This window comes from Balaenoptera ricei, chromosome 3 (assembly GCF_028023285.1).
Source record: "Balaenoptera ricei isolate mBalRic1 chromosome 3, mBalRic1.hap2, whole genome shotgun sequence".
NCBI classification, from domain to species: domain Eukaryota; kingdom Metazoa; phylum Chordata; class Mammalia; order Artiodactyla; family Balaenopteridae; genus Balaenoptera; species Balaenoptera ricei.
This window is the reverse complement of record NC_082641.1, coordinates 167,856,646-167,881,175: the sequence shown is the minus strand read 5'-3', so window position 1 is coordinate 167,881,175 and position 24,530 is coordinate 167,856,646. Positions and strand designations below refer to the sequence as shown.

The 24,530-nt window shown below is 45.9% G+C and overlaps 1 protein-coding gene across 3 annotated transcripts in view; it reads right to left on the bottom strand.

Moving 5' to 3' along the window:
* ZNF496 (zinc finger protein 496) overlaps nucleotides 1–20,636 on the bottom strand; it is a 39,146-nt gene extending 18,510 nt beyond the window's left edge. For 2 of the 3 annotated variants that reach the window (XM_059917988.1, XM_059917990.1), the window contains exons 1-6: nucleotides 20,407–20,636; nucleotides 20,064–20,289; nucleotides 18,510–18,626; nucleotides 17,735–18,161; nucleotides 17,129–17,312; nucleotides 11,328–11,404 (exon numbers count right to left, since the gene is read on the bottom strand). In XM_059917988.1, coding sequence (XP_059773971.1) covers nucleotides 11,328–11,404; nucleotides 17,129–17,312; nucleotides 17,735–18,124 — 651 coding nt within the window. In that variant the 5' untranslated portion in view covers nucleotides 18,125–18,161; nucleotides 18,510–18,626; nucleotides 20,064–20,289; nucleotides 20,407–20,636. Of the gene's footprint in view, nucleotides 1–11,327; nucleotides 11,405–17,128; nucleotides 17,313–17,734; nucleotides 18,162–18,509; nucleotides 18,627–20,063; nucleotides 20,290–20,337 lie in introns of all 3 variants that reach the window. The other variant, XM_059917989.1, reaches the window with a different exon arrangement.
* Between the last annotated feature and the right edge of the window lie 3,894 nt (nucleotides 20,637–24,530).

Genomic DNA, 24,530 nt, shown 5'->3' with positions numbered 1-24,530 from the left:
CCGTGAGCCACAACTACTGAGCCCATGTGCCACAACTACTGAAGCCCGTGTGCCTAGAGCCCATGCTCCTCAACAAGAGAAGCCACTGCAATGAGAAGCCCGCGTACCGCAACGAAGAGTAGCCCCCGCTCGCTGCAACTAGAGAATGCTCTCGTGCAGCAATGAAGACCCAATGCAGCCAAAAATAAATAAATAAATTTATTTTTTTAAGAAAACAAAAAAAACCCCACCTGAGACCCTTACCCCAGAGATCAGAGCTGACATGACCCATATGGGGAACACCATTTCAGTGCCCTCGACACGCCACATGGGGAAAGACAACCCAGCCTGGCACTCCCACCAAAACGTTTAACCTGAATCTCATCGTGAGTTAGAACCTATCTGAGCAGAGTCTGCCACTACAACTAGTCTTCACTCTTCAGAACTACTGATGCTGTGACAAACATTGAAATTCCAAGGAGAAAATGTTGGACATAGGACAACTAATAATTGGGAAGCATGATGCTCTATGATTATTATTTTAATGTTGAATTTCCAGAATGTAGTAACTGTATTATGGTTATGTAAGCAACTGCCCTTGCTTTTAGGAAATATGCCCCCTCGGCATGAACAAAGAGATAAAAGGGGAAGAATGTCTGCATATAACTCCCTAAAGATTCAGGAAAAAAAAAATGGGGGGGGGCGTTGGGGCTGAGACCGAGGCAGAGTAAGAGAGAGAGAGGGAGGAGGGAGAGGGAGAGAGATAGTGACAGAGAATGGGGGAATTAAAGTGAAGAGTATTTGCAAGTCTTTTCTATTCTGGCAGTCTTCCCCAAGCTTGATATTAATGCCAAAGCAAAAGTTAAAAATAAAAATAAATATAATATGTTAAAAATTTCTAAAGATGAATCCGTTTGGAACTGGGCTTTTCAAATTTGGATGAACATATCAATCACTCAAGCATCCTGGTAAAAATGCACATTATGCCCCTGCAGGTCTGGGGTGGAGCCTGAGAGCCTACAGTTATCAGCCCTTAAGTGGCTTTACTGCTAGCCAGAGGCCAGTATGGGGGAAGCCTGTCCAAGACAAGTTCCACAGAGTGGAAGACAAGCCTCAGAAAGCCACAGGCTCTCCTCACAAGGGCGTGCAGCAAAGAACTTGATGTTGGTCTTGAAGCGGGTAAGAATACACCACCCCAAAATATGCCACTTTGGCCCAAGGACTGTTTTGAGCTGTAGGCAATGGAGAAACAGAAAGACTGCAGAAGAAACACCCTCCCCCTACTTGCCTAAAGGCAGGGCGTAAATTTTCCTTTGTGAAGGACTCTTCCCCTCCTACCGGGGAGGGCAATGTGACTCTTAATAACCAGACAGAACCCTAGACTCTTCATCAGCCCAGAGACAGCATAACAAATTTAACTAAATAACCTTTATCTTCCATTAGTTTCCACATATAACTACCTTCCCACAATTCACCAGCCCTTGAAGCTCAAAATCCTCTTTGTCTTGTCGTTTCTCCATAAACGTATTGCCTGTAGTTAAAATGGTATAATTCTCTGGGTCTGACTGCCTTCTAGTTTTCTTTTCATTTCTGTGAGGCATCCCATAGCCATATACTATAAATATTTTTCACCTGTTAATCTGTCTTTTATCAGTTCAATTTGCAGTTCCCCAGCCACTGAACCTTAGAGAGTAGAAGAAAAAGTTTTTTTTCCTCCCTGACAAGTCTCTTAATGAGAAAAAGATGGTAACTGTCACTATTGGTGAAATATGAAAGAAGTCAGTGCTCTAAGACAGCACTGCAGAGGTGTCTGGTTCTGAAGATTCTGAAGAAAAAACTGGCAGTTACGTATTTTTCAAAATAGATATGGATGTTTTTCCCCTGTAAGCCTTGGATAGGTGTCTGTGAATCTACCCCAAACTGCAATAGGAACAAAAGACGGTGGGCACAGATGCTCATGGCATCATGTAAGCAAACCCAAGTCCCAGGGCCCGGTAAATGGATCAATGATACTCCAATCACTGACAATCTGACACAGCCACTTAGCAGGATACCCAGGGAGCTTTTATATCATATGGAGAAATGCTTACATACACACGGGAGACAAAGCATAAAAACAGGACTCAATACAGCATGATCCCAGAAAGGCACAAATAAAACAGCAGAGAAAAGAAGGAAGTTCATCACAACACTCAGAGATCTTCTCAGATAACTGGAAACATGTACTATCCTTTCACTTTCTAAATCTTGCCAATTTTTATAACAAGAATGGGTGGGGGAAATAAATATGTCCATTTAAAATTAAATTTTCAGAGGAGACTTCTGCTGCCTTCTCGAAGATGGAGCAGACATACGTTCCTTTAATTCCCCCCACTAAGTATGACTAAAACCCCAGGAAATTATATATTAAAAAAACACAGCAAACTCTCTCTGAAAGGTGGAGAGAGGAAGGCACACCAGCTAGGGACCTCAGACAACACAGTGAGGAACAACAGAGAGTGGTGAGTACCCTGGTTTTTCTTTCTGCCTCATATAGCAAAACTTGAAGCTGAAGGAGCAAGTGACCCCAAAATACCAACAGACACAGATAAAAATACAACCCTAACAAAAGCCTGTTCTCTCAGCCACAGGACCAGGAAAGTAGCTAGACAGACAATAACCGCTCTAGTCCAGCCAAGCACCACAGAAAAACATGGCCCCCAACCTCGCTCATGCTAGCAGAGAATGAGTGGGAGCCTAGACTTCCACCCTCACCAGGCTGCAATGAAGTGCCCCAACACCTCCACTGGTGGTCTCAGAGAAGGCCAAGGCCAAGCAGAGAGCTGGGACTTCCATCCCTGCTGACTAATAACAGTCCTTCCCCCACACCACCCCAACACACACTGTATCAGTGGAGACCACATGGGGAGCTGGAACTCCCAACCCCCCTCAGAAGCCCAAGACATTTTCAAATGAATCAAAAAAAGGTACATTTGTGGACTTCCCTGATGGCACAGTGGTTAGGAATCCACCTGCCAATGCAGGGGACACGGGTTTGATCCCTGGTCCGGGAAGATCCCACATGCCGCGGAGCAACTAAGCCCGTGCGCCACAGCTACTGAGCCTGCGCTCTGGGGCCCGCGTGCCACAACTACTGAAGCCCGAATGCCTAGAGCCCGTGCTCCGCAACAAGAGAAGCCACCGCAATGAGAAGCCCACGCACCACAACGAAGAGTAGCCCCCGCTCGAGGCAACTAGAGTAAACCCGTGCACAGCAATGAAGACCCAATGCAGCCAAAAAAAAAAAAAAAGGTACATTTGCCACCAGCAGACTTATCCTAGAAGAATGGCTAAAGAAAATTCTCTAAACAGAAAGGAAACAATAAAAGAAGGAACTATGGGACATAAGAAAGGAAGAAAGGAAAAAGTTAAGTCAAAATATGAGCAAAGGCGATAGGCTGTCCTTCTCCCTTTTAAGTTTTCTAAATAAATATTTGATAGTTGAAGCACCAGTTATAACATTGTCTGACATGGTTGTAAATGTCTGACGTGGTTCTAAATGTATGCAGAGAAACTATTTAAATCAATTGTATTATAAAAGGAGGAGGGGGAAGGGATGTAAAGTGTTGTGATAAGTTATGTATATTTAATACCTAGAGCAACTGAGACAGGAAGGAAGGGGGCAGGGCACAACCATTAAAAAAATTACACAACCATTAAGGAGAACAGGATACCACAAAAACTGGTTAGAACCTACTAGGCCCAAGATGGTGGAAGACTCGATTTCCAGTGGACCTTGAGCCTCATTATATGCTCCTTGTAATACATCAGCATATGCTAAATGACACACCCACAGGCACCACAACAGTTCTGAGGCCAATCATAAAAGGCCAAAATATGGGCGGTGGCACAATTCCTGGAAATCTCTTTCCCTTCCCCAAAATAACTGGAATAATCCTCCCACTCGTTAGCCTGTGAAATTACCCACCCCATAAAAACTAACCACCCCATATTTCAGTGCTGCCTCTTGCCTTGTGAGAAGGCCTACACTGTCTGCGGAGTGTGTATCTCTCTAAATAAACCGCTTTCACACTACTATGGCTCGCTCTTGAATTCTTTCCTGTGCGAAGCCAAGGACTCTCACTTAGTGGCTGTCCCAGGAACTCCCCCAAGACCTGGGACATGACCATCCTCTCATGCCCCATTTTTCCTGCAACACAATCACTAAAAAGCTATACTGACAAAGATTCTTTCCTTGACCAAACTTTAGTCAGGCTCCTGAACCTTCCCCTGGGCCCATCTGTGCACTTCCTTGTAAAACTCAATTTCAGCATAAGTCAGTTTAACCAGAACGTCCTGTCTTCCACATCTGATTGGCTTCCTCATCCTAGGTGATGTCTGGTCACCCTGGCCTGTCTGCAGCAAGAATCCTGTTAGGTTGGTCTAGCCAGAATCCCTTCTATCCCTGATGCTTTCTCTTAGCAATTTTCCATCCACTGACCCCACCCTGCTCCTTGGCTATAAGCTATAAGTTCCCATTTGCCCATGCTGTATTTGGAATTAAGCCCCACCTCTCTCCTCCACTGTAAAATTCCGCTACAGTGGTCCCTATACCTGTCGAGGTGGTCCTGAATAAAGTCTGCCTTACCATCTGTAACAAGTGGTATTGAATATTTTTTTTTAACAATATAAAGATATACACTTGACAATACACTAGGCAAACAGAAATGGAATTCTTTGAAATGTTCAAGTAACCCACAGGAAGTCAAGAAAAAGAAAATGAACAAAAAACAGAACAAACAGAAAAAAAACCAGAACAGACTTAAGCCCTAACATGCCAATAATTACATTAAATACAAATGGTCTATGTACATCAGTTAAAAACACAGTGATTGGCAGAATGGATTAAAAAACATGACCCAACTATATGCTACCTGAAAGAAGCTCACTTCAAACCTAATGATACAGACAGGTTGGAAGTGAAAGGGTGGAAAATATTTAATATGCAATTATTATTATTTTTTTAAAGTACATATTTTTTTAAAATTAATTAATTAATTAATTTATTTTTGGCTGTGTTAGGTCTTCGCTTCTGTGTGAGGGCCCTCTCTAGTTGTGGCAAGTGGGGGCCACTCTTCATCACGGTGCGCGGGCCTCTCACTATCGTGGCCTCTCTTGTTGTGGAGCACAGGCTCCAGACGCGCAGGCTCAGTAGTTGTGGCTCACGGGCCCAGTCGCTCCGTGGCATGTGGGATCTTCCCAGACCAGGGCTCGAACCCGTGTCCCCTGCATTGGCAGGCGGACTCTCAACCACTGCGCCACCAGGGAAGCCCTCTATGCAATTATTAATCAAAAGAAAGAGTAGCTACATTTATACCAGATAAGGTACGTCAGAATAAAGAAAATTATCAGAGAGAGGGGGACATTATATATAATAATAAAAGGGTCAATCCAACAAGAAGGCATAGCGATCCTAAGTGTGTATGTCTCAAACAAAAGAGCTGCAAAATATGTGAAGCAAAAACTGACAGAATGGAAAAGAGAAATAGACAAATCAGCTACTATAGTTGACAAATCAGCTACTATATAGTTGGAGACTTCGACATCCCTCTCTCAAAAACTAATACAACAATCAATTAGAAAATAAGCAAGGATACAGAAAAACTCAATAGCACCATCAACAAATAGGAGCCAATCAACATTTATAGAACACTTCACTAGACAACAGCAAAATGTTTTATTATTCAAATGGCCACAGAATATATACCAAGACAGACCATACACTGGGTCATCGAAATCCTGGAAGGAGAGCAGAAACTCCCAACAAATTTGAAGGAGTTGAAATAATACAGTGTGTTCTCTGAAAACAATGGAATCGAACTAGATAGAAATCAATAATAGAAAGGTAACAGGAAAATCTCCAAACCCTTGGAAATTTAACACCACACTTCTAAAGTGTGATGAAGAAGAAGTCTCAAGGGAAATTTAAGAATACATTGAAGTGACTGAAAACAAAAATACATTGTATTATAATCTGTGGGACCCTGTTAAAGCAGTAGGTAGCTAAAGCAGGGAAATTTATAGCACTAAAATGCTTACATCAGAAATGCTTACATTTGAGCCTCAAATCAATTATCTAAGCTCCCACCTCAAGAACCCAGAAAGGGAATAGTAAAACAAACCCAAACATGCTAAATGAAGAAAATAATATGAGAGCAGAAATCAATAAAATTGAAAACAGAAAAATAATAGAGAAAAATCAATGAAATAAAGAGCTAGTTCTTTGAAAATATCAATAAAATTTAAAACCTCTGAAATGATTGACAAAGAAAAATAAAGGCACAAATTTTTAATATCAGAAATGAAACAGGGATATCACAGACCCTGCTGATAACAGAAAGGATGATAAAGGAAAACTACAAATCACTCCACACACAAAAATTTAACAACTTAGATGAAATGAAACAGTTCTTTGAAAAATACATACTACCACAACTCATCCACTATGAAACAGTATGAATAGCCCTATAACCACTAAGGAAGTTTAATATATAATTAAAATATCACACACAACCCACCCCATCCCCAAACCTTCAGGGTCTTATAGTTTCACTAGAGTATCCAACCAAATGTTCAAAGAATGAACACTAATTCTATACAATCTCTTTTTGAAAACAAGAAGAGGGGGCACTTCCCAATTCATCTTCTGAAGCTAGTATTACCCTGAACAAAACTAGGCAAAGACAGTAAAGAAAACAAACAAACAAAAACCAGTGACAGGTATCTCTCATCAACATAGATATAAAAATCCTTAACAAAATAATAGCTAATAAAATTCAGCAATATATAAATAGAATTTTATACCATGACAAGAAGGCGTTTATTCCAGGGAAGCAAGGCTGGTTCAATATTCAAAAGTCAATCAATATAATCCATAATATTAACAGCCTAAAGAAAATTCACAAGATCATATCAACTGAAGTAGAAAAGGTTTTGACAAATTCAACAACCACACATAATAAAAACTCCAGAAAAACAGGAATTAAGAAACTTACTCAACTTGATAATTTATTTAAAATTTACAGCTAACATTATACTTAATTGTGACAGACTGAATGCATTCGCCCTAATATTGGGAACAAGGCAAGGATGAATGTCTGTCCCCGCTGCTGCTATTTAACATTGTGCTGGGAGTTCTAGCCAGTGGGATGAGGCAAGGAAAGGAAATAAAAGCATAACAACTGGAAAGAAAGAAAGAAAACTGCCTTTATTTGCAGATGACATGATTGTCTACACAGAAAATCCAGGAACTGTTTAAAATAAAATAAAAACCCAAAATCCTCCTTAAACTGATGTATGAATCCATCAAGGTCACAGAACACAAAATAAACATACAAAAATCAATTGTGTTTCTTATATTATAAATGGATGTGTTATCAAAATTAAAAATATAATTTATAATTGCTCAAAAAATGAAGTATCTACATATAAATCTAACAAAACACACACAAAATTTATATGCTAAGAACTACATAACAGTGATGAAAGAAACCAAAAATATAAGTAAATGGAGAAGCATTCTGCATTCACAGATTGAAAGATTCAGATGATAAAAATGTCAATGCTCCCCAAATTGATATATAGGTTTAACAAAATTCCTATCAAAATCTCAGTAAGACCTCTTATAGATATGGACAAGATTATTCTAAAATTCACAGAGAAAGGCAAAGGGACTAAAATAGCTAAAATAATTTTGAGAAAAAAAAATAAAAAAGGAGGAATCAATCTACCTAATTTCAAGACTTAGTATATAGGTACAGTAATCAAAATTATGTACTATTAGTAGAGAGAGAGACAAATAGATCAACGGAACAGAACAGAGAACCTGGGAAAAGACCCACACAAATATGCTCAACAGATTTTTGGTAACGGAGCAAAAGCAATTCAGTGGGGGAAAGACAACGTTTTCAACAAATGGTGCTGGAGCAACTGGACGTCCACCGGCAAAAAATATGAACCTTGACCTAAGTCTCACACCTTATACAAAACTTAGAGATCATGGACTTAAATGTAAATGGGTCACAGATCATGGATTAAATATATCATGGACTTAAATGTAAAATGCGTAACTATATAACTTTTAGGAGAAAACAGGAGAAAATCTTTGGGATCTAAGACTAAGCAAAGAGTTCTTAGACTTTACACCAAAAGCATGATCCTTAAAAGGAAAAACTCACAATCCGGACTTAATCCAAATTTAACACTTTTGCTCTGCTTAAAACTCTGTTAAAGGGATGGAAAGACAAGTTCCAGAGTGAGAGGATATATGTGCAAAACACATACCCAACAAAGGACAAGTATCTAGAATATATACTGAGCTCTTGAAACAACAGTGAAAAAGTAAATGGTCCAATTAGAACACAGGCAAAAGTCATGAAGAAACATTTCACATAAGAGGATATTCAGATGGCAGATAAGCACATGAAAAGATGTACAACGTTCTTAGTCACTAGGGAAATGCAAATTTAAACCATAATGAGATATCACTTATCAGAATGGCTAAAATTAAAAAAGTGACAACAAATGGTGGGAGAATGTGAAAAATGTAGATCAGTCATACATTGTTCAAAGGAATGCAAAATGGTACAGTCACTCTGGAAAAGGATGTAGTAGTTCCCTGAAAAACTAAATATGCACTTGCCATTCAACCCAACAACTGAATGCCTGCACATTTACCCCAAAGAAATGAAGACTGATGTTCACACAAAACCTGTACACAAATGTTTACAGCAGCTTTATGCAAAATGGCCCCAAACTGGAAACAACCTAGATGTCCTTCAACAGGTAATGGGTTAAACAAACTGTGCTATATCCATACCAAGGAATTCTACTCAGCACTAAAAAAGGAATGGACTACTGATACATGTAAAACCCTGGCTGAAGCGCCACAGAATTATGCTGACAGTCAATTCCCAAATGTTACATATTGTATAAATCCATTTATATAATTTTTTTGAGATGACAACATTACAGAGATGTAAAACAGATTAGCGGTTGTCAGAGAAGGATGAGAGCATGGGGTAAAAGAGAAGTGGGTTTGGCTATAAAAGGCAACACGAAGGATCCTCCAGTGAAGCAAATGATCTTTATCCTATTTGTATCAATGTCAATATGCTAGTTGTGATACTGTATTACATTTTTACAAGATGTTACCATTTAGTGTAAAAGTACAAGGGATGGGCTTCCCTGGTGGCGCAGTGGTTGAGAATCTGCCTGCCAATGCAGGGGACGCGGGTTCGAGCCCTGGTCTGGGAAGATCCCACATGCCACGGAGCAGCTGGGCCCGTGAGCCACAACTACTGAGCCTGCGCGTCTGGAGCCTGTGCTCCGCAACAAGAGAGGCCGTGACAGTGAGAGGCCCGCGCACCGCGATGAAGAGTGGCCCCCACTTGCCGCAATTAGAGAAAGCCCTCGCGCAGAAACGAAGACCCAACTCAGCCATAAATAAATAAATTAATTAATTAATTAAAAAAAAAATCCAACACCCTTTAAAAAAAATAAAAAATAAAAGTACAAGGGATCTCTTATTTCTTACAACTACATATGAATCTACAATTGTGTAAAAAAATAAAAAATATATAAACTTTATGTGCACCCATGATCATAGCAGCACTATTTATAACAGCCAAAAGGTGTGTCCATCAATGAATGAACAGATAAACAAAATGCATTACATACATACCATGGAATATTATTCGGCCTTAAAAAGGAAGGAGATTCTGACACGTTACATCATAGATGAACCTTGAGGACATTACGCTAGATGAAATAAGACAGTCAGAAAAAGACAAATACCGTGGGCTTCCACTTATATGAGCTATCTAGCGTAGTCAAATCATAGAAAAAGTAGAATGGTGGTTTCAAGAGGCTGGGGATATGAGGGAATGGAGGGAATTAATTACTTAATTTGTGAGGAATTTCAACTTGGGAAAATGAAAAAATACTGGAGATGGGCTACACAACAATGTGAATATGTTTAACATTACTGAACACTTAAAAACACTACTGTACATTAGAAATGGTTAAGATACTAAATTTTATGTTATGCACATTCTACCACAAATGAATTTTTTTAAAAAACTAAAAAAAAAAAAAAAAAAGACCTTCACAATGGTGATTTCTAGTGCACTAGGCAGAAACTATCCTCAATAGAGTGATAAAACAGCATTGATTTATCAAAATCTATATTTTCCTTTCACAAGATGAATACCAAAGCTCATGAGATATTAAATTCACAGTATCTCCGTGTGTGTCATACCGGTCAAAGGTATCAAGTTTTAATAAGAAATATGAGTTTCATCTCCTTTGGGTCATTTGTGTTCAACAACTATCACAGTACGTAGTAGATGCTGAAACACGTGTGCTGAGCACTAGGGCGCCTGAGTACAGCGCTGAGGGAATAGCGACACCCCATCCCATGTACCCTGGTTAATTCCTTCCTATCCTGAGCCCTCTCCACTCCCCAAGTTTAAAGTCGTATCGAATGCATTGCGCGGACAGCAAACTTGAGATGTGTTTCCTGTGCATCTACTGTTCTTCAGTCTTCCAGCTGCCAGGGAACCAGAAACAAAACAAAGTCCATACCTTCACACAGCCCATTCTTGTGGGAGGAGGTGACTCTGTGGTACAGTAACTAAATTTTATGCCAGCCAAGGAAAAGCGTTAGAAATAAAAATGAAGGGGTATGGTGGGAAACCAAGGCCAAAGGCAGAAACTGGGCTGAAAAGAGGCGGGTGACAGCACCTGGCAGACCAACACCAGCCCCTATCCTATGAGGACACCTGAGAAAGTAAGCCTCGTGAGGGAACATGGAAGGGGAAAATGCAGAGGAGATTCCCTAACAACTCACTGCACCGTTGTGTGACGGTGCTGAAATAATCTGTGCTTTTTTCCTCCATCTCCTAATATTTCTGAAATAGTTATTACCATGATTATTATTAAATTAAAAAAATACCCTATGAAGTAAAAGAGTGAAAAGGTCTCTCTTTTTTCACAGGAAAGGAACTCTAAGATGCCAAGAGGACAACAGATGAGGACTCCAGGGCATTTGTTTTCCACCATCATTGTCTGCACAAAGGCTCCCGAAGGTGACAAACAGCCAGCATGGTGAACAGCCGGGACTACACAGGCAGGAGAGATGCAAAAGAGCATCTTACAAACTCACGCCCTTCCTGTATTAGTTTTTCTCTGCTAGGGCTGAACAACCTGTGGGGCAGACAACAAGCTGGCTGGGGTCCTGGAAAAGCTGCCATGCAGCTTACAGAGAGGCAAATATGGGGTTCTCAAAGACCCTTGAAGAAATCACTCACCGGGGGCAGCTGGAGGGCAGTCACCTGCTGTGCGTCCCTCAAACTCGCTTCCTGAAGAAGGGAAGTGTCTTGCAGGACTGAAAGAGATCAGAAATGGATAGCTCATAAAATCCTGGGTCTCTTTTTTTCACCTGTAGAAAGAGGATTACCAGATGATGCACATAAAAAGCACCTGCGGGACTTCCCTCGTGGCGCGGTGGTTAAGAATCCGCCTGCCAATGCAGGGGACACGGGTTCGATCCCTGGTCCAGGAAGATCCCACATGCTGCGGGGCAACTAAGCCCGTGCACCACAACTACTGAGCCTGCACTCTAGAGCCCATGAGCCACAACTAACGAAGCCCGCGCGCCTAGGGCCCACACACCGCGACTACCGAGCCCGCGCACCTAGAGCCTGTGCTCCGCAATAAGAGAAGCCACCACAAATCACAACGAAGAGTAGCCCCCGCTCGCTGCAACTAGAGAAAGACCGCGCGCGGCAACAAAGACCCAACATAGCCAATGAATAAATAAATAAATAATTTAAGTTTTTTTTAAAAAAAAAAAGCACTTGCAAAATAAAGATTTCTGTCACTTTGCTTTCAGACATGTCAGTGGGGGCATTAACAGGGAATGCCTGGGTTCCAGTTGGCTCTGCCACCAACTAGCTATGTGACTCCCTGCAGGTCCAGGGACCTCAGCTGTATCATCCACAATACAAGGGAAATGAAGGTTACAGCTCCATGGAGTAAAAGGGGTCAGTAAGAGCTGTTAGCAATTAAGATTATTGTCGGACTCCAGTGTCATACAAATTTATACATTTATAAGTTTATAAATTGCAAAGCTCTTTAAGAAAGACTATTATCTCTAGCAGATGCTCCTGGAAGAGCACTTCCCACAGTGCCCAACCACCATCACTCAAAATGTGTACACAGTGTAGTACTGGGATCATCTCACTCTCCCTTATTTGGGCTACCAAGGGCCTCTGCTACATTGTCATGTGATTTCTCTCCCCTGACCAGCACACACCCAGGCTTCTGCAAGAAGTGAGCCACATACCCGGCCCACGGTGCAGCCACGTCAAAATGAACTGTGTTTCAAAAGGTACTCCTTTCACAGAATAAGCTGCACTATCATCTCTCAGTTTGGAGAAAATCTGGGAGGTTAACCGCAGCTCATAATGTGAAATCAGTGTCAAAGCTAACATTAGAAGCCAGTGTTCCTCAGCTTTCACACCTGGGACATGAGGCTTTCGGCAAACAGCAGGGGCAGGTGTGGCTCTCTGGAACAACAGCCTGAGACGGGAGCCAGCTCAGCCAGCAGTGACATCTGGGTGGGGGTGTGTGAGGAGAATTCCCCACGGAAGGCAGCCTCACCACTCTGCTGCCAGAAGCTCAGGCTAGGTGGGCATGGATTTGAGGAAGGCAGGTTTTAATTCTGCTCTCACACCTACCACCTTCTGGGGTATAATACACAGCCCTACCCTATCTTTCACCATGATAAATGAGCACATCGACGCCTTAAAGATTACTTTGGACAGCTTTCAGCCTCTAAACAAAATCTGTATTTTGGGGAAAAGCTTCAAGATTAGGAACTATATGGCTTTTACTGGAAGTGCTTCCCAATGATAAATCACCTGAATGTTTAAGGTGTTCTTAAGAGCTAAGTCTCATCATGCCTACGTTGTCCATGCATTATTGATCAAGGAAACGGAAGCGCTGACCCTTTTGACCCAAAGCCCATCCATGGTAGCTGGATCATCTCAGAACTTCACCAGGAAGTGAGTAGGCTGCTACAGTTCCCGAAGCGCCTCCTCCTCCTGCGGGTCCTGTCATGGCCACCATCAACCTGCATAACCCAGGCTGCTTGCACATGCATTGTTTATTTGGGCAAATGGTTGTTTCTCAAGCCTGTGGTTATGGGCTGAATTGGCATCCCTGCCAAATTCATATGTTGAAGTCCCAACCCCCCGTACCTCAGAATGGGACTAGATTTGGACATAGGGCTTTTCAAGAGATAATGAAGTTACAATGAGGTAATTGGGGTGAGCCCTAATCCAATATGCCTGATGCTCTTATAATAAGAGGAGATTAGGACACAGACACACAGAGGGAAGACCACGTGAGGAAACAGGGAGAAGATGGCTGTCTAGAAGCCAAGGAGAATCAGGTCTCAGGAGAAACCAACTCTGCTGATACCTTGATCTAGGACTTCCAGCCTTCAGAACTGTGAGACAATAAATTTCTGTTGTTTAAGCTGCCCAGTCTGTGGGACTTTATTATGGCAGCCCAAACAAACGAGCACATCTGTCTTGACTTTTAACCAAGGAGAGGCTGGAGAGTTAATTTGATTTGTACAGAAATCAGTATAGTTTCACACGTAAAGAAATGTAATATGTAACTTTTAAAAACTGAAAACCTTATTACAATGACAAGGACAACTTCTGTGAATCATAAGAATGCATTCCTGGTCTCCTCATACTTTCTTTTCCCATCTATAACTGTAGCACAACTGTAGCACAAGTCTGCCCAAACTAACCCTCACACCCTACAGGTCACTTCCTTCAAGGTGAGAGCACCACTTCTTTCCATGATGATTAATTACTTCAACTAGAAATCATGGGCAGGAATTTCCTGGTTGTCCAATGGTTAGGACTCCATGATTCCACTGCAGGGGGTACGAGTTTGATCCCTGGTCAGGGAACTAAGATCCCGCGTGCTGCACGGCGCAGCAAAAAAAACAAATCATGGGCAGCTCAGGCCCCCTGTTCAGTATTTTATGGGTATCCAGGCATACCTCATTTTATTGCACTCTGCAGATATTACTTTTTTAAAAAACTGAAGGTTTGTGGCAACCTTGCATCAAACAAGCCTAGAGGCACCATTTTCCCAGCAGCATTTGGTCACTTCATGTTTCTGTGTCACATTTTGGTAATTCCTATAATATTTCAAACTTTTCCATTATTGTATTTGTTACGGTGATCTGTGATCAGTGATCTTTAATGGTACTATTGTAATTGTTTTGGGGTGCCGTAAACCATGCCCATATAAGACAACAAACTTAACTGATAAATGTTGTGTGTGTTCCAATGGCTCCCACATTTCTCTCCCTCTCCTCGGGCCTCTCTATTCTGTGAGACACAACAACACTGAAATTAGGCCAATTAATAACCCTACAATAGCCTCTAAGTGTTCAAATGAAAGGAAGAGCCGCATACCTCTCACTTTAAATCAAAAGACAGAAATAATTAAGCTTAGTGAGGAAGGCATGTCAAAAGCTGAGACAGGCTGAAAGCTCGGCCTCTTGCACCAAACAGCCAAGCTGCAAATGCAAACAAAAAGTTATTGAAATTAAAAGTGCTACTCCAATGAACACACAAGAAAGCGAAACAGTCTGATTGCTGATATGGTGAAAGTTTTAGTGGTCTGGAGAGATCAAACCAGCCACAACATTCCCTTAAGCGAAAACCTAATCCAGAACAAGGCCCTAGTTCTCTTCCATCTATTAAGGCTGAGAGAGGTGAGGAAGCTGCAAAAGAAAAGTTTGAAGCTAGCAGAGGTTGGTTCACGAGGTTTAAGGGAAAAAGCCGGTCTCCATAACATAAAAGTCCAAGGTAAAGCAGCCAGTCATCCAGAAGATTTAGCCAAGATCATTAAATGAAGGTGGCTACACCGCACAACAGACTTTCGGTTTAGACAAAATAGCCTTATATTGGAAGAAGGTACCACCTAGGACCATCATTGCTAGAGAGAAGGCAATGCCTGGCTTCAAAGCTTCAAAGGTCAGGTTGACTCTCTTGTTAGGTGCTAATGCATTTGGTGACTGTAAGTTGAAACCAGTGCTCATTTACAATTCCAAAACTCCTAAAACTTCCCTTAAGAATTATGCTAAATCTACTCTGCCTGTGCTCTATAAATGGAACAAAGCCTAGATGACAGCACATCTGGTTACAACATGGTTTACTGAATATTTTAAGCCCACTGTTGAGATCTACTGCTCAGAAAAAAAGATTCCTTTCAAAATAGTACTGCTTTTTGACTAGTCACCCAAGAGCTCCCTGATGAGATGTACGAGATTAACATTGTTTTCATGCCTGCTAACATAACATCCATTCTGAAGCCCATAGTTCAAAGAGTAGTTTCAAATTTCAAGTCTTATCATTTAAGACATACATTTCACATGGCAATAGCTGCCATACACAGTGATTTCTTCTGATGGATCTGGACAAAGTAAACTGAAAATCTCCTGGAAAGGATTCACCGTTCTAGATGCCAGTAAGAACATTCACGGGAATTCCCTGGCAGTCCACTGGTTAGGACTCGGTGCTTTCACTGCCAGGGCCCAGGTTCAATCTCTGGTTGGGGAACTAAGATCCCACAAGCTGCGTGGCACAGCCAGATAAAAAAGAAAAAAAAAAAAGAACATTCATGGGAAGAGATCAAAATATCAACATTAACAGAAGTTTGAAAGAAGGTGATACCAATCCTCATGGATAACTTTGAGAGGTTCAAGACTTGAGTGGAGGAAGAAACTGCAGATGTGGTGGAAGCAGCAAAGAGAACCAGAATTGGAAGTGGAGCTTGAAGATGTGACTGAATTGCGACAATCTCATGATAAAACTTGAATGGATGAGGAGTTGCTTCTTATGGATGAGTAAAGAAAGTGGTTTCTTGAGATGGAATCTACTCCTGGTGAAGAAGCTGTGAAGACTACTGAAATGACAACAAAGGATTCAGAATATTATATGAACTTAGTTGATAAAGCAATGGCAGAGTTTCAGAGGACTGACTCCAATTTTAAAAGGAAAGAAGTTCCGTGGGTAAAATGCTATAAAACAGCATTACGTGCTACAGAGAAATTGTTCGTGAAAGGAACGATTCAATCAATGAGGCAAACTTCACTGTGGTCTTATTTTAAGAAATTGCCAGTCACCCCAACCTTCAGCAACCACCACCCTGATCAGTCAGCAGCCATCAGCATGGAGGCGAGACCCTTCACCAGCAAAAAGATCTCATCGTGCTGAAGGCTCATGTGATAGTCAGCAATAAAATATTTTCAATTAAAGTATGTACATTGATTTTTCAGACATAATGCTTATGGACATAATGGACACTTAATAGACTACAGTGTAAACACAAATTTTATATGTACTGGGAAACCAAAATTTCATGTGACTCACTTTATTGGGATTATCTCCACTGGACAGACCAGGAAACTGAGGCTTGCAGAGTTTAGAAGCATGCCCCGGGGGTCATACCTGGAGGATTCAAAGCCAAGTGTATCTGCTGCCAAAGCCACCTGCCCGTGGCCATTAGTGCACTTTGTACAGATATTCAGACATGTCTAGCCAACATCCATGCTCGAAGTCCTGGAGATATCACCCTATCCCCTAGGAAGCATTTTTATATTTCTTTGCAATATTATAACAATCCTGAGAGCAGAAGTTGTTTGGCTGGGGAAAGAGAGGTTCAGAGAGACAAGAGGACATGGCCATGCTCAGCTCCCCACACAGGCCCTAGTGGGACAGCAACGGTGCCCAGCTGTCCCCGGACCAGCAAAGCCCAGAGGTGCGCCCTCAAAGAGACAAGATGATGCAGCCTCAAAAACACCCACCCATAGTAGAGGTCCCTCTGGGCCGACCTGGCACCCATGAAGAGGATACTCTCATGAGATTCTGATTGAATTGCTCTAGGGAAGAACCAGACGCTGAAAATGGTTCCAGGCTACTTAGGGGGAAGGAGAGAACTAAAAATGTCAAGAGCTACTCCCAAGTGCACAGGACTAGGTACAAATACCCCTTCCCCACTCCCTTGGGCTCCCTACCTGGGTCCCCGCTGAGCTGGCCCGAGAGTCTGCTTGGAAGCCCGGGGCCCTGAGCCAGGGCCATGGGCTGGGCGTCCTGGCTCTTTGCAAGGTCACTCTGGGGTTCTGCTGGCAGCCGCTCCTGCTCCTGGTCTGGAGGGCTGTCCCCATCGTCAATCACCACGGGGTCTTCACAGTGCTTGAGCTGCAATCCCAGAGAGGGCTTTTCAGAGCTCGGTGGAGAGGTCCCTGGCCAGATGAGGACCAGCAACTGTGCCAGGGACTGGGCAAACCCCTCCCTCCCTGGGCCTGCTGACTGTTGACTCTACCACTAGCAGCTCAGTCCCAGCCTTGTACAGGGCTATAAAGGGGGGTAACATAACCATGCCACCAATTAGGGCCTTTAGGGAATGGAATCTGCTTTTTTAGGAAACCAAACTTCAATGTGGGCATAACCGAAGCACATAGCTCTAGATGGAATTCCTCATCCCTGGCCAGGGGACGTGTGACCCCACCAAACCATCAAAGCACAAGGTGGCCACCCTTTCCACACCTGCTGCCCAGCCCCACTCTCTCCCTCTCCCTTCCCATCCTCCCAGCCAGCCCAGCCCAGCCCCCTCTGCTCACCCATTGCCAGGGTCTCCCCGGCTCTCGTTCCAGTGCCTCCACAGCAGCCACAGCCTGATCGCCACTCTCAGGTTCCTGGGCCCGCACCCAGCCCTGGATCTCCCGGGGCAGGATGGCCAGAAACTGCTCCAGCACCAGCAGCTCCAGAATTTGCTCCTTGGTGTGCCTTTCAGGCCGCAGCCAGCCCCGGCACAGGTCCCAGAGGCGGTGCAGGGCCTCCCGGGGGCCCGCCGCCTCCTGGTAGCAGAAACGTCGGAAGAGGCGGCGGGAGGACTCGGGGCTGGGAAGCTCACCCTGGGGGCTAGGGTTCTCTCCCGGTGGGCTCCTCATTTTCCTGGGCTCCTCACTTTCCTTCGGAGCCAAGACTCGGGGGCACAGGGCTGTGGGCATGATGGGATTTGATGGGGGTCAGCAGCAGAAGACGACCCTATTTCCAAACAGAAATCACTGGCTTCAATGTTCTGGTCTCCTGCAGTAGTTTTTTGGGGGTGGTGGTGGGAAAAGTGAAAAAGCCCACAGAGACCAGCCCTTGGGAGAAGCCCGGGGACATGTGAGACGTGTCAGTGTGGATGATCCTTACACAAAGGGAGAGAAGGAATGACCCCATTCCCAAAAGCATCATTTTGTGATTCCCCTAACTGGGTGACTGGACAAACAAGGCAGGGAGTCCAGGAGAAAATCAGTGGCATTTCAACGTGGCACTGGTGTTCCAAGCATCCCAGGAGACCAACAGGGCGGCATGCAGGAGAGAGATGTAATTAACGCTCTGTGGTACCTTCGGTGTCCAGGTCCTCCTGGAAAGGACCTGAAATGGACGAGCTGAGAACGCCGCTATCTTGAGGCTTCAGAGCCAAAGTCACCGTCTTTGCCCTTGAGACCTTTACAAAATGAGCTAGAAGGACAAAGACAGACATGCACAGGAAAAGTCTTCAAAGCTGATCCAGGAAATTCATCCTGCTGGTGGCTAGGTCTGACAATCAGTGCTAGACCAACACAGACTGAGAATCGGCCTTGCTCAGTGGAATATGCACTGGGAAGCAGGGAATAAAGCAGACAGCCGAGAAGATCCCCAGACAAGAGATGGACAAAGTCAAAAGAGGCAGCCACATCCTGAGTTTCTTACAGAAAAATAACATTATGTAATTAAAAACATCAGGGCTTTCAGATGAACCTCCACCCAACTCACTAAAGTCTGAATAGTAAACTTTAGCATATATTTAACGATGTCTGGACCTTCCACCTGGCCTCCACCCATCTTGCCTTCTCTTCTCTTCTCTTCAAACCACAATGAAGAAAACCACACACACCTCACAGACCTTTCTCAGGCAGAACAGAGGTTGGGAACTCAGGGCACAGCCTCCACATCTGCCGGGTGGGGCTCAGGGGCCCCTCCACCTCCCCAGTGAACACATACAGAGCGAAATCAGAGAGTAGCGGCCACTACTCAAAACTATGAGACCCAGGGAAAATGAATGGCACATGGGGTCGCACACAGTCCTCCCCCAGCCACCATAAGGCCTCTGAGATCCTTGGACGTGGTCACTTGCCCTCCTGACCGGGTTTATGAGGCTCTCCAGCATGCCAGCACCTTAATCTCAACAGCTCAGTGTCCCCACCCCCCAAGGGTTCCATGCAAAACGCAGGCCTCAGTCCCATTTCACAGGAAGACAAGTGTTCTTCACAGAAGAACAACAAAGCCACTGAATGGCAATCCGAAAACCCCAGATCTCTCTACCTCTTTGCTTTCCAACATAAAAACAAATACAGACTGGCATAAAAGGACTCTGAGGGTATCTGGCTGGACACACTACAGCTTGCCCCGCCTCCGGATTTCCTCCAGTGTCTGCTCCTGCATCTGACACCCAATCTCAGCCTTACTCACTTGCCACGTTCCATGAACTCAGCCATCACACACCTGCAGGGCCTCTAGGTTCCTCAGGTCTGCACCCAACCTGTGCCCCACCCTCAGTCAGTACTCAGATGCCTGCTCTGGGGCATCTGGCTCTAGGCTCTGCCCATCATCCCTAACCAGACAGCCGTGTTCCTGTCACCCTAGCACCTGGCACATAGGAGGCTCAGAAATGATGTGTGATGAATGAATTAACGCTGGTCCCAAGAGGATCCCACAGGGGGGCGGGGCATGCTTAAAGAAGCTCTAGGCGGAGGAACAGAGCTGCATCAGCAGAAAGAGGAGGGGATGGGCATTTTATGCCAGGAAAAAGGGCAAGCTTTTCCTCGCTCCGGATCTCTCTCCCTTTTCCCTCTCTCCCTTTCCCTCCCCACACATACACACATCCACCTCCACTTTAACCAGTTCCCGGCTCCTCACCTCACAGCCTGGAACTCCTTCCCTGTGTCTAACTCAAATCTCTCCTGCGGCGGAAGTCTGCGGCAGCAGCTCCTCATCCTTCCAGCCCGGTCCCCCGGGTGTGCTTCCTGAGGCGGGTTCTCTGCAGAGGCCACTCTGTCCCTGGCTAGCCGAGCCCCCGTCTCCTGCTCATCCAGAAAACCACGGCTCCGCTTAGGAGGGAAGAAATGGTAGCAAATGGAGGCGCCTGAAAAACAACATTTGTGTTGTCTTATCCCCCTCCCCGGAGACTCACCGCACAGATCCTGGAAGCGAGGCAGGGCGCGCGGGCCACAGAAGCCTGGGCCGCCTGGGCCGCACTCACCGCCGCGCCGCGCCCCAGTTGGCGGGCCGTGCAGGCCTGACCGCCTCCGGAGCCCGCCGGACGCGGAGGAAAGGAAAGGCCGAAGCCCTCCGGCTCCCTCCCCTGGGACACTTCCTGCTCCGCTCTAGGACCGGGGAGGTCTCCGCATCTCAGTGGTTCGCTCCTCCGCCCCCCGGCCGAGGTGTGCGCTGGGGGTGACATCCGACACCCCCGGCCCGGCCCGGCCCGGCCGGCGCGCCCCGCCCTGCCACGCCCCGCTCCGCTCGCGCCCCGGCCTAGGAGCTCGGCCGGGGGCTTTGTGGGTCAACCACACCGCCTCTGCCCTGCCTCCCCGCGGGCTGGCGCGGGGGGCGCGCGTCGAGGCGGGGCGGGAGGCCGGGGCGTCGAAGGCTCAGCTGGGACCGCGCCTGGAGGCGGGTGGCAGAGCGGGGGGGCGGGGGCAGAGAACACGGTCAGCAGGAGGGCTCGCGCGGGTGCGCCCTGCCGTGGACGGCCGCCGGTGTGGGAAGGTTGGCCTGGGGGCTCCTCTCTTCGCTGTTCTGCCCCTTCGGACTCCCACACTCCGGGCTTGGGGACGCCCGGAAGGGACGATCCTGGAGCCGAGGCTGAATGCTGGAATTGGGAGGGGGAGCGGAGGAAGAAGGCGGCCGCGCACAGTGGGCCACTACATTTCAGAATCCCGGTGTGACCACCCCGCATCCCGCGCCCTGGCAGGCCCAACCCCCTTCCAGCCAAAACCCCTCCTCTAGGTCCGGCCCGCGGCCGCTGAAGAGGCGAGGAGGACTGGAGAAAGTAAGACTCACCTCCCCGATTCGTCTCTATCGGATGCCCAAGGTGTCAGCTCCGGCTTCTGGGGGGGTTTGCGGACTTTCACAGCTGCCGTTACACATCCCTTCTGAGCATCAGGACAGCTCTGGGGAGTGCGTAGAGGGACTTTGGTCAATCCTGGCCCCTAGTGGGTGGTCGGAGTGCTTATTGCTCCCTTAGGTGTAGGGTGTAGCTAGCTGTTCACACTGTGGCCGAGGGACAGGTTAAGGGACTTTGACTTGAAGTCGAGGGGCCGTGAGGGGCAAGAATTAGGGCCTCTGGACCTCTAGATAGGGCTCCTTGCCACTGCCCTCTGCTGAACATAGCTCAAAGGCTCAGAGGGGTCTTTCTGGGGTCATCCTTAATCTTCCAGGTTCTTGGGTTTGGGAGCAAGCATGTACCGGGCCTCTGAGCAGGCCTGATTCCTACCAACCCTTCTCTTCATCTGCCTGGCACTGAAGTTGGACTCTCCCACGGAAGAAGGCCAAGAAATGTCTACATCTACTAGAGGTGATACACTACTGCAGATAAATGACTTTTCTCAGATCAAGTAGGACAATACCAGTTCCCTGAAAGAAAGTGGCCTGGTTGAGCAGGTGGGAAAGAGGTGGATGGACTGAGGAACGGGATTTCTTAGCAGTGTTGCTTTCCTTATTCCTTGGACTTGGGAGCCTTTTGTTTCTTCCTTTCCATTATGAATAATCACTCCCGAGTAGGGGAGTTACTGGGAGCCACCATTTGCCGTATGCTTGGATTCTGTGACTTTTGCAGGAGACGGATCAAAGCAAAGGAGTAAAGCTCATTTTTGTGAACAGTGATTGTTCCCCCAAATACAGCCAGATGCAGGCAGGGCCACCCAGAGTTCTTACCTGGAACCTGCAGATACAAGTGGGAACCACCCCCTTCAGACTTAACTGGACTCAGCGTTAACAGGGTTCATGTACACCCCCTTCTCAGGAGCACCAGCCAGGCACCATGGCCTGGAGGAGAAGCTGGGGAAGAACCAAGTATTCGCCAAGGCAGGTCCGACTAAGGTACTTTGGCAAATAGCGCAGCCTGCTCTAAAAGTCCAGATCCTCTGCCTGGGTTCCCAACCCTGTGACTGGGTGGGGAACTACCTGTTGAGTGTTGGGAATTTGTGCTCACAGTTCTGCCCACTGCAGTCGTAAAGCAGATAAAATGCAGGGCCCAGAAATTCCTAGCACACAGCATCAGATCAATTCTCCCTGCCCTGTCCAGTTCCTTCCCCTGACCTGACACCTCCCTGTACACGGTTATCTGTTTGAAGCTTTGTGCTTATATGGCATTTATGAGTCAGAGCACCTGGGTTAAAACCTGCCTCATCAATTCCTAACCAGGTGATCTCGGGTATACTTAACCTTTCTGCACCTCAGTTTCCTCATCCAGAAAAAGGATGATGCTGTCTACCTCGTTAAATGTGCGGGGCCATTCGATCATTCAACAAATGTGTACTGAGTACCTACCAGGCATTCATTATGCTAGGCTCCATTCCAGGTTCTCAGGGTGCATCTGTGAACACAATTGGCTGAGGGGATGGGTGAGAGGGGCAGGGCGGGCAGTTAGGAAAATCAATAACGTGATCTGCTATGTTTGATCCATGCTGCAGAGGAAAAAGAAAGTGGAGCGGCGTCAGGTAACAGGGGTGCTGGGGATGAGGTGGTGACAGTCACAGTATTAAAGAAGAGGTCAGGGCAGGTTCCATTGTGAGTGTGACATCTGAGATGAGGGAGTTGATCAAGCCCAAGCCTGGGTGAGATCAGGGTCCCAGGTGGAAGCCACCATGAGAGCGAAGGCCCTAAAGTTGTGGAAGCACAGTGAGGCAGCCAGTGAGCAAGTGCAGCGGGGTGTCAGCTCAGGGTGGAGGTGGGGAGGCAACTGGAGGCCATGGGAAGGAGTTTTCCTTGACACGAGATGGGATTGTGACAGATACCACTAGTGAAGCAACAGAAAGAGAACCCTGAATGTCAATGCTGCTCAAGGACCATCGAGCCATCTCACACTTAATGTATACATTTCATTTGGTTTATATTATGTTGCTGATTGTGTATATTCTTATGAAAGGCTTGCTGTGTGCCACCATTTGTTTCAACCTTGGGGAGACCATAGTGGACAGAAGATCCTGGCTTTTAGAAGCTGGAAGGGGAATCAGATGATAGATGACATGAAAAAAATAAAACAGGCTAAGAAAGATCCTGCTGGGGCAGTCAGGTAGGACCTTCCTGAGAAGGTAACATTTGAGGAGAGAGCAGGTGGAGGGCAAACTGAACAGAGGTGTGCAGAAAGAACATTCCAGCAGAGGGAACAGCATGTGCAAAGGCCATAAAGCAGGAGGCTTGTCCCCCGCCTGGAGAAATGGGAGGCTGGAATGGAGTGACTGTGGATTTTACACTTAGAGGGTTTCAAGTGAGGGCACGGCCTGATGGGACTTTGATTTTACGTGATCACTGTGCAGAACAGATTGGAGCTGGATGGAGGAGGCAGAGGCCGTGTTGGAAGCAGCCACAGAAATGCAGGCAGGACATGGTCCATTCCAGAATCAGCTGGTGAACAGTGGTGATTTCCGCCATGGTGTGCTGCTGGGTGTCAAAGGAGTGAGAAACGGCTGTAGTTTTGGCCCCAGTTGGGTGATTGGAGGGTCTGCCTAGGAGACTGCAAAGCAGGTTTCTGGGAAGGGGTTAGGAGACAAAGATGAGTTTTGGACTTGCTGGGTCTGAAATGCTCAAAAGACAAATAGTTATGACTGTCCAGGGAGAAAGCCAAGGCTGGAGGTGGAAATCTGTTGTCACAGCACGGAGCAGGAATTGAGACCCTGGGATGGACAAGTGCAGGCTGAGAAGCTGCCTTGGAGAGGGTGGACCAGCTTTGGAGACTAGGAAGAGAGGAGGGAGATCCAGAGGGGGAGGCGAAGAAGAAAGGGGGAAGGGGGGAAAGGGGAAGGAGAAGGAGCAGCCACTATGAGCTGGAGAGAAATCTGGGCAGTGCCGAGCCTTGCAATCCCAGGCAGGCAAATGTGTTTCAAGAAAGAGGGATAGTCCGTGAAGATAAGTGCTGCTGGAAGAACAAATTAGATGAGGAAAAACACCGATAAGAATACTGACCCTAGTATTTGGTATAGAGGGCCCCTGAGCAGAGCAGAGGTAGTAGAGCTGCTGGGATGGAGTAGTTTGGAGAGAGAAAGGAGGTGAGGGAGTGGAGACAATTGGGCAAGAAAAAGTGGCAGTGGCCAAGGGAGCATGGGTCCCATCTTAAGGATGGGAGAATTACAGTGTGTGGCTTAAAAGAAGGAGGGGCCGGGC